This window comes from Chroicocephalus ridibundus, chromosome 3 (genome assembly GCF_963924245.1).
Source record: "Chroicocephalus ridibundus chromosome 3, bChrRid1.1, whole genome shotgun sequence".
NCBI classification, from domain to species: domain Eukaryota; kingdom Metazoa; phylum Chordata; class Aves; order Charadriiformes; family Laridae; genus Chroicocephalus; species Chroicocephalus ridibundus.
In genome coordinates this window covers 93,023,349-93,036,008 of record NC_086286.1, presented here as the reverse complement: position 1 = coordinate 93,036,008, position 12,660 = coordinate 93,023,349, and the positions used below count along the sequence as shown (strand labels likewise).

The 12,660-nt window shown below is 40.2% G+C and overlaps 1 protein-coding gene across 1 annotated transcript; it reads right to left on the bottom strand.

Annotated features, from left to right (window-relative positions):
• Nucleotides 1-84: 84 nt before the first annotated feature.
• On the bottom strand, nt 85-11,106 carry LOC134513437 (uncharacterized). Its single transcript, XM_063330133.1, has 7 exons — nt 10,838-11,106; nt 8,573-8,735; nt 7,235-7,324; nt 5,269-5,339; nt 4,319-4,482; nt 2,392-2,502; nt 85-438 (listed from the first exon to the last, which is right to left on the bottom strand). The coding sequence occupies exons 2-7, from the start codon at nt 8,695-8,697 to the stop codon at nt 343-345; spliced, it is 657 nt and encodes a 218-aa protein (XP_063186203.1). The 5' UTR covers nt 8,698-8,735; nt 10,838-11,106; the 3' UTR covers nt 85-342.
• Between the last annotated feature and the right edge of the window lie 1,554 nt (nt 11,107-12,660).

Here is a 12,660-nt window from a genome sequence, read left to right as displayed (position 1 = left end):
AAAATTAAGGTTATGATTTATTCTGGCACTACAGTTCTTAACTGCCTCTGTAAAAGGGCAAGATATTTGACGTGCAAAACCTTTGGTACTCCTAGCTGCAACTGGGATAGATTTAAACCTTTCCTCCCAAATGTGGAAGAAAATTAATCCCCATTCCAAGTCATGGTAAACTGAACATGTACAGCTTTCACTTCTAACGAAACGGATCATTCAACATAAAACATGCTTAGGAATGTTTTATTTCATCATAGGAAAAATATACATAAGTTTTATTCTGGCATCTCATGTTTAAAAAGGATATCTGTTGTCTGGGTGTACTTTACATGTACAAACACTTGTACTTCAGTCATGAGGATAGATTTTTTTCAACCATGGCTGCATAATATATTTTGATCCATCATATCCACTGAAATAGGCTTTCATATCAGGGTGGTGCACCTGAGAAAATATTTCAAGTTGAATAAGCAACAGAATTAGCGATAAATACAAACGGACACTTAAAAGAATAATTAAAGTTACTACACTTAACTTTTTGAAAATTCCTGATTAGTTTTTAAATACATAATGTACATAGATTTTCAGTGGGATTTTCCATGTACTTTAATCTGATTTATGTCATCAAAACAGTGGCTTTCTCAAAGTACTCTACAAGAGTAATGGGATATTACGTGCTAGATCTACATCAGCATTGATGTTTTAAAATCAGAACTGTTTCTTATTGAAGTAGTTGCCGCTCTTCTGTTGGTGGTAGAGCTATTTGTTATTTTTTTCAGCTGGATCAGTTATCTAATCCAATTAGGCAACAGGAACAGTAAAGTAGTCAGGGAAATGGTGAAGATACAGCAAGTTGATGGCCTTGGGTACCACAATGTTCAACGTGAAGATGCAAATCCACAAAGGACAATGCAAGTTACAAGCTTTGCTATGATGCAGAATGCATACAGTGAATGACTTAGAATTATCAAGTGGGAAAGGGTTAGGACAAGTCTAAGGGTGTTCTCATCGGTCTCAACTCTTCAGGCAATTACTCTGCCTATTAGGCTGTAGGAAAAGTTGAGTGAGGGCAATCCACAGACCTCCTTTTGAAGTATAGCCATCATATATAATGACTCACCATTTGTAATTAATCTCTACTAGACAACTTCCAAGTATCTGATTTTGTGAGCTTGTTCCTCTAATAATCTGTGGGGAGAATTAGCCTGTCATGCAGGTGAGTAAAACAATCTGATATCTTAAAGACTAGTTTACACAAGATAAATATTTAAGATGAGGTACCTGTTTCTCCCCACAGACTATACAGGAAACCAAAGGTACCCAGCTGACTGACATAATCAAGGGTACATTTTTTAGACACACAAGAGTTGCCAAACTCCAATTTTAAATACTTATGACAGTTATCAGGGACAGCATAGTTCCAGCTCCTAAATTCAGGCATGTTAGCACATTTTATATTACAATTGGTGGCTAAAACAGAAACAAGGACTGTAACTAAGGTTTCTCCCAAATAAAAGAGGTAATAGTGTCCCACTGTTTGGCCCCATGGATTGAGGGGGGTCCTTTATGTGCAGTGGCACAGTTTCAAGAGAGGGCAGGGAGAGCCTTCAGGCCAGCCTAACTTACACAACTCCGTACGGGGGGGTTCTCCTGACAGGCAAAAGATGCCAATTTGAATCTCCTCTGTTTGACTTGACCACATATCTCCTGTTAGATGAATGGTTTAGCTACTTGCTGTTATTTTAAGTACAGATACTGTCTTTACCCACTATTTAAAAGACACGATAGCACTGGATCCCTTGCAAAAAGCCGTATGTGCCACGCATGCCTGAAGGCCATTTTGTGGATCAGAGTCTCTGACTAGTCTAAGAATCAGTTGCACCTTGTATAAGCTAGAAATCAAAAACTACCAAGACCGTGATACACAAAACAGAATTTTCGGCTCCCAGAGAGTTTTGCAGTTAAGAAAGGAGACATTATTCAGTCTGGGCAGCAGTTGAGCAGGAGCTGTTAAAAATGCAGATTTTTCAGAGTGGGACTGAGAAACCAATATACTTTGCTAGATCCAGTAGAAAGAGATTAAATGACTGGTCCAATTTTGATAGGTCAGTAAAATCCTAAAACAAAAGTCCACGTCTGCAACAGCCTGCGCGTAACAGAAGTTGCTAAAACACTTATAAAACTAGGTAGTTGGATACTTTGAAGTAGGCAGTACCTGCGTTTTGTCATTTATCAGCTTCCAAAAACACATACTTGCAAGTACGTATTTTATCTGCTTTCTCTATTAGTTTTCACTAACTTCACAAAATAGATAATATCTACTAAGCGAAAGGTCAGCCAATTTTTAGACATACAGGATAACAAACAAGTTGCAACTGAATAAAAAAGAAATACTACCTCTAATCCCATAATAATTGTTATCTCTTCCTCAGGAATGTAAGCTGTAGATTTGCCAAATCCATTTGCTTTGTTAATTAGAATTCGATAGTGAGGAGTATCTTTTAGATCCTGTAAAAATAGAAAGAAAATAAATAGCCTCGAGGGGAGATGATGACTAAAGATTATATAATGTAATCAGTTAACTTGAACTAGGTTTACAGAACCTAAACCCACTCAACAGATACATGCAAGGAGTTCATTTTTATGATCTTAGCAACATCAGTTTGGAAAATTAAATATAAAGCAATCAAAATTATAATATGTGAAGTTCTTGGCATATCTGAAACATTTTTTGAGAGTCAAGATTTTAATGTATATAGGTCCCATAACAATTTGTTAGTCACCCTTCTTCCTTCACAAGTGGCAACACAGAACACCTGAGAGAAAGAGGCAAATTCAGAACTTAACATCTCTGACAATCTTGCTCCCGATGCTGGACAGAGCTAAGGTAACTTCTATGTATATATAAAAATTTTCCAGCCAAGTAAGGAAAAGTGTGGCTTACTATTATTTTTACAGTGCCTACGAACACAAATCATGGGCCAGGATCCCACCATGCTCACAACTATCCATAAACATTCCTGCCCAAAGTAACCCACAATCTAAACACAAAAAAGTGATGGATGAATACAGACAGATAACTGGAGTTTATGAAGCAGTTAGGATCGATCAATGTGACAGGCAACGGCCTCTGCTCAATGATGTAGTAGAGAACTCAAAGTCAGAGAAAGGCAAGGAAAAGTTGGGCTGAAACCCTGGCTAACGTTTAGATGGGATGTGCAAGGACTAAGCTTAGTAGTTGCCTCTTAAAGGTCAGAAGGCGTTTTTCATAGCTGATGCATGTAACGTGAAAAGGCAAAGGCAAGTTAAAAAACCCCAAAAGGCACACACTTAAACCACGCATCACCACTATTAAAATTAAAACAGTAAAGATGAACACAAGGTCACTGCGAGAACAGAACAATATAAAAAGAATCAGAACACCTAATGGGACATTCACGGGTGTTCAGTTGGTGGCAACAACACTGGGAGGAGAAAAGAAAGGAAGGATGCACGTGTTTTAGAAGCCAAAGATGAGTGGCAGATGGATAAAATTACAGCAGGGAAGGAACAAAACTCACAAAACAGGACATAATATCTGCTCCCAGCTGAACATGAATTCCCTGCTACAGGCAGAGTTCCTCATTTTTTCTCACTTTCAATTCTCTGACTTAACGATTAGTGCCTTCCTGCCACTTAAGCAGCATGTCAGCAGCCAAACCACAGAGTATGCAGCACCGTATTATCAGAACAGCACTGTCAACAAAGATTTAGCATCTGATTTTCAAATTCAACAAGGACTTAGGCTGGAGAATTTCAAAAGCCTCAAGAATTCTAACAAAAACAAGTTGTTAAATAGATTTACATTCCAAGTATCCAGATCCCCAAAAACATTGTTTTCTAACTGAAATTGATTAAAGACAAAGGATTACTTGCATTTCTTAGGTGCCATGAAGATGTTACCAATTATGGATGACCAGATAAAAGATTTAACAGCCTCTCAACTTTAGTAACACACCACGAGAAACTCGTTCAAACATTACAGGTTGACACTGCTACTTTAAATACAACACTGTATTAAAACTGAGTAATTTTAATTCGAGACATGCCCAGTTCAACCCTGACCAGCAAAGCTTAACCAGTCAGTGGTGCAAAAGCAAAGCGCTATTGGGACAACAGCACAGAAGCAGCAAAGGTACCGCTCAGATGCACAGGTGATATGGGACCCTAAAGTATTTTCCATTAGGTTAGCAGAAGTCTGCCCATGACAGTGTTTCTGATCGTTTTTTAAACCTGAGTTATTTTGTGTATGTATTAATACAGCAAGAGTTTAATGCATTCAAACCTGTTTTGCTGGAGGATATTTGTGTCGTAGCCATTCTTCTGGAGCTTTAGCTTTTACATCCCATCCAACAATGACTCCTGAATAGCCAAATCTTTTATGAACTATTACCTGTCCCACACTGAACTGAATATATTCAGGCTTTGGGCTGCGAACGTGACTCGATTCTAATTTAACAAAGAAAGAGGCTTAGCAAGGATAACTGTTTAATCAAGCATATTAAACATTGAAACAGACATTCTCCTCCCTTCTACCAGAAGACAAGTGATAGTTAGATTAATAAGCAAAGTAAACATGGGAATGGGTACTTTGTTTTTTTCTCCCCAGAATTTTAATATGATATTTGACAAAGAGTATCCACCAAGAAACACATTCCTCTATTTGTATGCCTTTGATATTACACAGGGATCTTAACAGAGGTTTGAAAAACATAAACAAATGTATGCATTGACAATTACTTAAGCCTCACATACAATATTTTACAGTGCTTACACATGCTAATGGATTTTGCCATTACTTTTTTTTCCAGCTTAGGTCACAGAATTCTTCTATTCAGTCTGACTGTGAGGAGTTTCTTTCCAAGAGCAGACTGATGAACTGTTTCTTTTTCCTGTTATGAGGTCAATCTAAATCAGTTCATTTGAATCAAGTGAAAGCTATACCACTGTTTCATACATCAGTACAAAACAGGCACACTCAGATCTCTTCAATAAAATAGATACATACATATAGTATGTCGTATTGATACTGTTACACAACACAGGGTGAAAAGGCCTTGGATTTTACATTTTCTGTTTTGCTTAATGAACATTATCAATAATGTTTAAAGAGAAGGAAAAAAAAAAAGAAAAGAGACTACCATTTACAAAGCAAGTATAGAAATCCACTATGGAAGACCTTACAGAAGCCAGTATCACAAGCAAAATCCAAAAGGATTGCAAAAACTCCAATACCTGCAAAATAAGAATGAGTTTCTGCTTCATTGTCGCCAATTTTAGTTTTCTTTTCTCCATAGTACCAATTCCTAAAATGTAAAATTAATAACCCAACATTCAAACAAGTTCTTTAGAAACTGAGTTTTAGGATACTTGGCCTTCTGATTATTACTATCTTAAGCATTTGTCTGAATAGAGGGATACTGCAAATCCTTTGATGCAAAATTCTTCACAATTTGAAGCCCAAACAGAATGACAGTTTTATATTAAAACCGTTTTTAAGGAATACACAAGACAAAGGAATTTGTTCCAACAGGAGAAAAGAGTATGAATCTGATTTTTTTGCATATGTAACTCTACAGCTGCATTATAATTTTTATATCAGAGGAAACCCATTTATTTTCTACAGGTGAGCAAATATTATTCTGAACACTAACAGAGTGATTCTTCAGTATCTTTTGTAAATTCTATTGTGAAATCTTTACAGATTGGTTAACATTGGTATGGACAAGGTGTCTGGCAATAAGTCTCAGACTAAGGCTACAATAAATACAACTTATCTTTCTGCACTAGGCTGAATTACATGTGAACTTAAAGGGTGGGGGCTAGCGGAGGGCCATCTTTAAAAAGGGGAGATGGCTTACGGTTTTCACTGCCATTGTGAAAAAGAGAAAGTGTAAAGAAACAATGAGCAAACTCCACACTTAGTAGGGGGGAGCTTTCAAATATTCCTTCTGCTAGCAATGTAACAGGAGCAGTCTGTGAACAAATATATTTGAGCTAACATTCTCCATTCATATCAGTCAGCAACCTGTTGGTGCCAAAGAACTATCAGTTGTCCTAGTCTACTTCCTCTTCTATGGTGTTCACTACCTTCCCTCTTTCAGTCTTACACCCTTTGCCCTGCCTGGAAGAAAGTAAGACCAGGTTCCACAACTGTGCAAACAATACTTTTTTTAAAACGTCTTGGTTTAGCTCAAATCTGTAGAAGACTTAAGGTTGACAAATACCTTTTAACAGGAACAGGGATGGTCAAATATCCTGACTTGTCAGACTGCATTGTTGAAAACAGCAGCTAATACAGTAGGTTTGGAAGGTCTTAAATGCCAACATATTTTTAGGATAACCAATTCTTATAAGATATTCAAAAGACACAAGCAGCTCCGAACGATCATTTGGTCTTGGAAGGCTTTATCTTTAGAAATGCCTGGAGCTTTCCACAAAGCTGCAAAGCAATTTATGGTGAAAGCAGAGTTTCTCTTTCCATCCATATACCGTTCCCCTAGGCTTTCCTGGGGGTAAAACTAAGTCTGAGTCTTCCACAGTTCAGAGGACTCGACATCCTTGGTTACTGTTCATGGAGCAATAATAAAGGACCTTTGAAGGTCTAGACGTGGTAAAACCTTTTGACTATTTCAACTCCACAAGAATTAAATCTCACAAACAAGCCTTTTAACCTCCCTCTTCTTAAATTTATATGGCATATATATAAATGGATATAATCTTACTTTTTCTAGACAAACTCAGTCACACATCCAATAATCAAGTTTCCCCTTCTTCCTAAATCCACAGATTTCCCATCTGTGTTTTCTGATTCAACTTGAAGTTTACTCGAACTCCCATATGCAGCATAAGATGTCCATCCCATGTTGTAGGATCTGACCCTACAAACGTAGCTGCTTACAATCATTAATATGGTTAATCCTCCGGACTTCACAATCAGAGAAATCTGAAGCGGAGGATAACACATATAGAATTAGTGCCATGATTTATATTTAGTTTTGCTTGAAGTTCAAATAGCATGTTTGCATAGAATACAGGCGAAAGGTTTTCTTAAAACTCATAGGAAGTCCCAGTCAGTCTCAACAAGTAAATAAGAGAGATTTCCCCTTTTTTACTTGTTTTCACCCCTACAGCACACCTTCCTGTTAAGAAGAGGCCATGTTTGAAATGTATTAAGTGTAGACAATATGTAACATCCTACCTTGTCTTTGATAGCCACAGCTTTAAACGATCTGCCCACGCATCCAGACTCAAGTAAGATTTTGTAAAGCTGCTCCAGGAGGCAATTATCCTTTAGTAGTAAAAATGATCATCACATTGTTATAAAAATGTTCTACAGTATTCATCTATATATATTTTTTAATATTTAAACTATGTTTCTATAGCAAACAGGAAAAAAAGTCAGTGACCAGCAACAAATTCTCCTCAAGATTAATATCTAGACTGCAAATGAACATTCTTTCAATCATCACCTGTATAAGTAAACCATATGTAAACTTTGGAAAATGCCATTTTTCATTACAAGGTTGCTTGCTTTCTGTACTCAGACCATAGGAATTGCTAAATTGCATCAGATTCTGCAGTTTCAACTGTTAGTTGAGAATAGTGCGCATGAGACATTTCAAAAATGGTACACATAACGAAAAAACTATTAAAAATAGCATAAAAGTTTTTGTATGAATCTAAATGGTTAGTAGTTGACTCATGCCATGAAACCTGAATGTTATTTAAATCTGGGTCTTTACGCTCAAAGCCAGACTTAGTTCTTTTTTCAACAGACCAATTTTTTGCTCTCATTACTTCATGTATTTGAGTTCTGCAGATGAACCACACAACCAATGCACTACACAGGCTGCACTGTCAAAACTAAGTCACAGAAGTTTCTCTTCGCATGGTTCATCTTCAAGGTACCAACATTTGCCAATGGTTACCCCTACCAAGTATTTGGACCTGATTCTCCACTTCACATCTGGAGATAGATAGATGCGTGCAACCCTGTCAATACATAATTTCTTAATTCATACACAAAATGGCACTACTTACTTAACTCTACCATTATGACTGCCTTAAGTAATTTACTATGAATGATTTTTTGTTGGTTAAGACTGTACTGAATCATACTATGCGAGAAAACCTATTTTAACAGGAAGTGTCAAAAGGTAATGGAAAGTCAGAAATAATCTTACTAATCGAACACCTCATCCCCCCCTTTTTAAAGTGACATAACCCGTAATAACATTTATTGGAATGTCCAAAACCAGAATGAGATTAAGGCACAGTCATGCACTCACACAGACTATATACAGATTTTTATGTGAAGAGAACAACGGTTGTTATTTAAATTTTGAAGGACATCTTTAAACAACTAAACACAGTCACATTAAGCCACAAAAATGTCTGAGGTATGATTTGAATGTTGTTTTCATGCAGGAATGGCCAGTGCGTTCCACCCACACTCCAACTTTCCAGGACAAAGTGTCATTGGGGATGAGAAAGAGAACTCTCTTATAAATACAGTAGGGAAGGAGAGACTTACAACCTTTCTGTTATTTGGATGCGCTGAACAGAGTCCGTCCCGTACCACTGAGATATGAAATATTGTGCAGGAAGCGCAGACAGCAGCACACAGATCTGCAGAGCTGCAGCTGCATTGATGTGAGGCATTCCAACAGGAAGTTTTTTAAAAGACTCTTCCTTGCTCTCTACTCAGAGAAGAGGAATAAAAAAAAAAAAATTAAAAAAAGAGAGACAGACAAAAAATGTAGCTGTCAGCTTTTCTAGCTGTGTAGTACTTAAATGTTTCCTTCAGATTGTTTTGTTGATTCACAAGGTAACATACAATCTACACAGGCATTTCAGTTACACATGGAGCACACCTACATCAGGTCAAACTGAATTAAATTTGAAGGTACTTATAAAAACTAATAGAAGACTAAAGTAGACAGCTTCACAAGACAAAGAAAACAAAAACCTAGTTGAGTTATACAGACATCTCTTTCATCTGGAAATAGGGGAAAAAAAAAAAGAAATGGGAAGTTGTATGGTTGTCCAATTTGCAATAAAAAGCTGCTCCCCATGAATAAAATTCATTGTGCTGCTATATCATCAAATTAAGTGCATTAAATATGTCCGACATACCAGATTGATGGCCTCAAGAAAAATCTATTTAGATGCAGCGATTATCGTGCATTTGACAGAACTAAGGAATTTTTCTTTCAAACCGAAGGCACGCATAGCGTCTTACCAAGATGATAACAATGTGTGCCACAGTCCCATCACTAGACTCGAAAAGGATTTGACATCACCATACATTCCACAAGCACCTGCCACACCTTACCAATGCATTAAGATATTCATGGCTCTTCCCCTCCTTCCCAGCCAAATTAAGATATTCACCTTCAGCTGAGGAGCACATTTACTGTCTTTTTACATCTGTGATGTTTTTTCAAACCGGAACTAAGACTTGCTGAAATTTGAGATTTGTATCTTTCACACAAGTGTTCTCAGGGTGCACAGGTTTACTGCAACATTCAAAGAGTCATCTACATCCACTCTCTGTTCTGTCTCATTAGTCTCCAGCAGTGGCTGTTACAACTACTACTCTCTAGTAGACTATGCAGCTTGCAAGCACAAGCAAATTGTTTCTGTTGTTTCTGAGTTGCTTCTAGTTCCTACTATCCTAATTTATGTCATTTACTCAAATAATATATATATTTATTTATATATTACCCAAATAATTTGCATTACTGCAATAGATACAGTACTCGTGTATGCAGGAAATTATATTTATGAAAACTGCCTAGCAAAGGTAGTCGAGATCACACAATAAAGCTGAAAGAGGCCCAAAGAATATTGTAGGGACTACGAAAACATCTGCACGTGTGATCAACAGTTACCACAAACTGCATTTTTCACTTCTGCATTACCTGCTTTAGAGCCAAGAGCAAAGAAAAAAATAACTCCTAATTTTAGACATTATCAGTAGTTGTACGTGTACAGTACTTGTTTACTCAGGTATATCGGCGCTGGGGGGGAGGAAGAGTCGCATATTAGTTCAACAAAATAACCATCAGGACCCTGCTAGGCTGGGGAGCTGGACAGGACCCCCGGGGAACGCTACCACCCTGCCCACAGCGTTTCCACAACACGGCCGTACAGCTCAATTTACTTAAAATTTACTTAAAAACTTTAAGGCCAGGTTGGACGGAGCTTTGAGCAACCCGGTCTAGTGCAAGGTGTCCCTGCCCGTGGCAGGGGGGTTGGAACTAGATGATCTTCAAGGTCCCTTCAAACTGTAAATATTCTATGTATGATCCTATGATTCTATGAACTGTCCCTGCGGGTCTTTCTGCTATTTCTGAAAGCAACTTTTTGGGCAGCCGGATCCACCAGATGGAAAGGAGCACAGCAGCAGATGGGAGATAGCCCGGACCAAAGCTGGGGCCCTCACAGAACCAAAATACTTTTGCGCACATTCCCCGAGTACCTAAAAAATCTGTCAGAAACGAGCTATACCTTTACCCCCGTCGACAACCGCCCGGCAGCCGAGCCGCAGCCCCCACCGCAGCTCGGGGAGAAGCCGCCGAACTCCCCGCCCGGTAACTCTGCCACAAGCGTCGGGGGACCAAGGCCACGAAGCCGACCGGCGAGCAGGTGAGGCGACCCCGCAGGCCCTCCTCCCCCGCACCACCGGCCCCTCAGCACCTGAGGGGAGAGCCGGCCCGGCGCCGGGCGGCGGCAGGTGTCGGCACCACCCCGCCATCCTCCCTTCCCTCCCGGTTCCCCGCGTTAGGCAGCCCCTCACCCGGCGGCTCCGCTCGGCTCCGCTGACCGGCGAGGGGTTGAGATCCCAGGTGGAGGCGGCGCCACCTGACGCCAGGCGCCACCGGCAGCTCGCGCCCCCCCCCGCCACAGGGGCAGGGCGCGAGCTGCCGGCGGCGCCTGGCGTCAGGTAGCGACCGTTAGGGGGCGGCGGACATTTTGTGCGGCTGAGAGGAGCGGCGGGAAGCGGCCGCTTTCGCTTGAGCCCCTTCCCCCGATATCCGGGCCGGGAAGAGTTTTAACGCCTGTAAATGGAAGCCAGAGCGGTGAACGCTGGCGGCTTGAGGCCCGCGTCAGGTTGTCAGGCGGGGGGGTTACCCGTTTTCTCCCAGTCTGGCAGTTGTCTCCCCCTGCTGTGGTTAAGCCTCCCCACGGGCTGTATGGGATAAGGATTTCGCATTCTCAGAAAACAAACACCTGCATGGACTTTAATCCCTTGCCATTTTTAAGGAGATTATACAGAAAGGAAGAGAGAAAGGAAGGAAGGAAGGGAGGAAGGAAGGGAGGAAGGAAGGGAAAGGAAGGAAGAAAAAGAAAGAGAAGGAGAAAGAAAAAGAAAGAAGAATAAAAAAGGAAAGGGAAGGGAAAAGGAAAAAAGGAAAGGAAAGGGAAAAGGAAAAAAGGAAAGGGAAAGGGAAAGGGGAAAGGAAAGGGAAAGAGAAGAGGAGAGGAAAGGAAAGGGTTTTATTTATTTTTTGCAGGTTATTTTTTAAGTAAATGATATTTGCAACTCCCGGAAGTCATTTTTTTTCCATGAAGACGGACAAGCGCCTTTAACCTGCTATGAATAGAAGTCAGGGGAAGTTCTCCAGTGTGAAGTTTATGTCATGTTTTAACATAAACTTTTAGCCCAGCCTCACAGCACACCTCTAAGCACCCTGTTGGTAGTTCAGAGAGCGCTTGGTGGTAGTCTCTGGGCCTGGTTCTGTCACAGATGGGTGAAGGCACAGCTGAAACAAAAGCCGTCAGCATGGTTTCGATCATGCATGTGTCAGCCGTCAGGCAGAGCTTCTCTCTGGGCCTGCTGAGCTGCTGCACTGGGGGTTGAAACCTGCTAATGAACCTCCTCTTTGTCAGGGACTTCTTTAGTGTAAATTCAACAGCCACCAAGTTTGTTGATGACACCCAAATAACAAGAAGAGGATAGTCTCAAACAGAGAGATTAGAACAACAGGAACATTGCAGACAACAGGAGAAATTTTGCAGTCGCAAACGTTGAGTCTTACCGAGGGAGAGGAAATGTTCTGGCCCTGTCTTCTCACTTACTGAGCACATCTCTGTAAAGGGCAGTACCGTGAAAAAAGGGGAAAATATTGAGCTGTAACTAGTTCAATAATGTAGCTTACTTTTCATATCCATAGTTACACTTTTCAAATGAAAAACTGGAGAAAGTACTTTTTCCTGTAGGCAGATGCTAAAAGAGAAAATGGTCTCAGAAATAGTTTGAAAAATGCAGGAGCTACACCGTGTGATGGTACGGGCTGAAATACCTCTTGCTTTCTGTCATGGATAATATCAACAATGTATAGTACAAATTGTGGCACAATATACTTGCGGTCACGGCAAGTGCAGGGCAGCCAAGGGATCAGGGCCAGCCAGCATGGGTTTAGGAAAGGGAGGTCCTGCTTAACCAACCTGATCTCTTTCTATGACCATGTGACCCGCCTTCTGGATGCGGGGAAGGCTGTGGACATTGTCTGTCTGGAATTTGGTAAGGCCTTTGACACCGTCCCCCGCAGCATTCTCCTGGAGAAGCTGGCGAATCATGGCATAGACAAGTGCACTCTTCGCTGGGTTAAAAACTGG

Coding starts and splice junctions, on each gene's coding strand:
- LOC134513437 (XM_063330133.1), bottom strand. CDS start 8,697: ATGCCTCACATCAATGCAGCTGCAGCTCTGCAGATCTGTGTGCTGCTG. Junction 5,340..7,234: donor CTGTGGCTATCAAAGACAAG/GTAGGATGTTAC, acceptor TTTACATTTTAG/GAATTGGTACTATGGAGAAA. Junction 4,483..5,268: donor AACTCATTCTTATTTTGCAG/GTATTGGAGTTT, acceptor TTGTTAAATTAG/AATCGAGTCACGTTCGCAGC.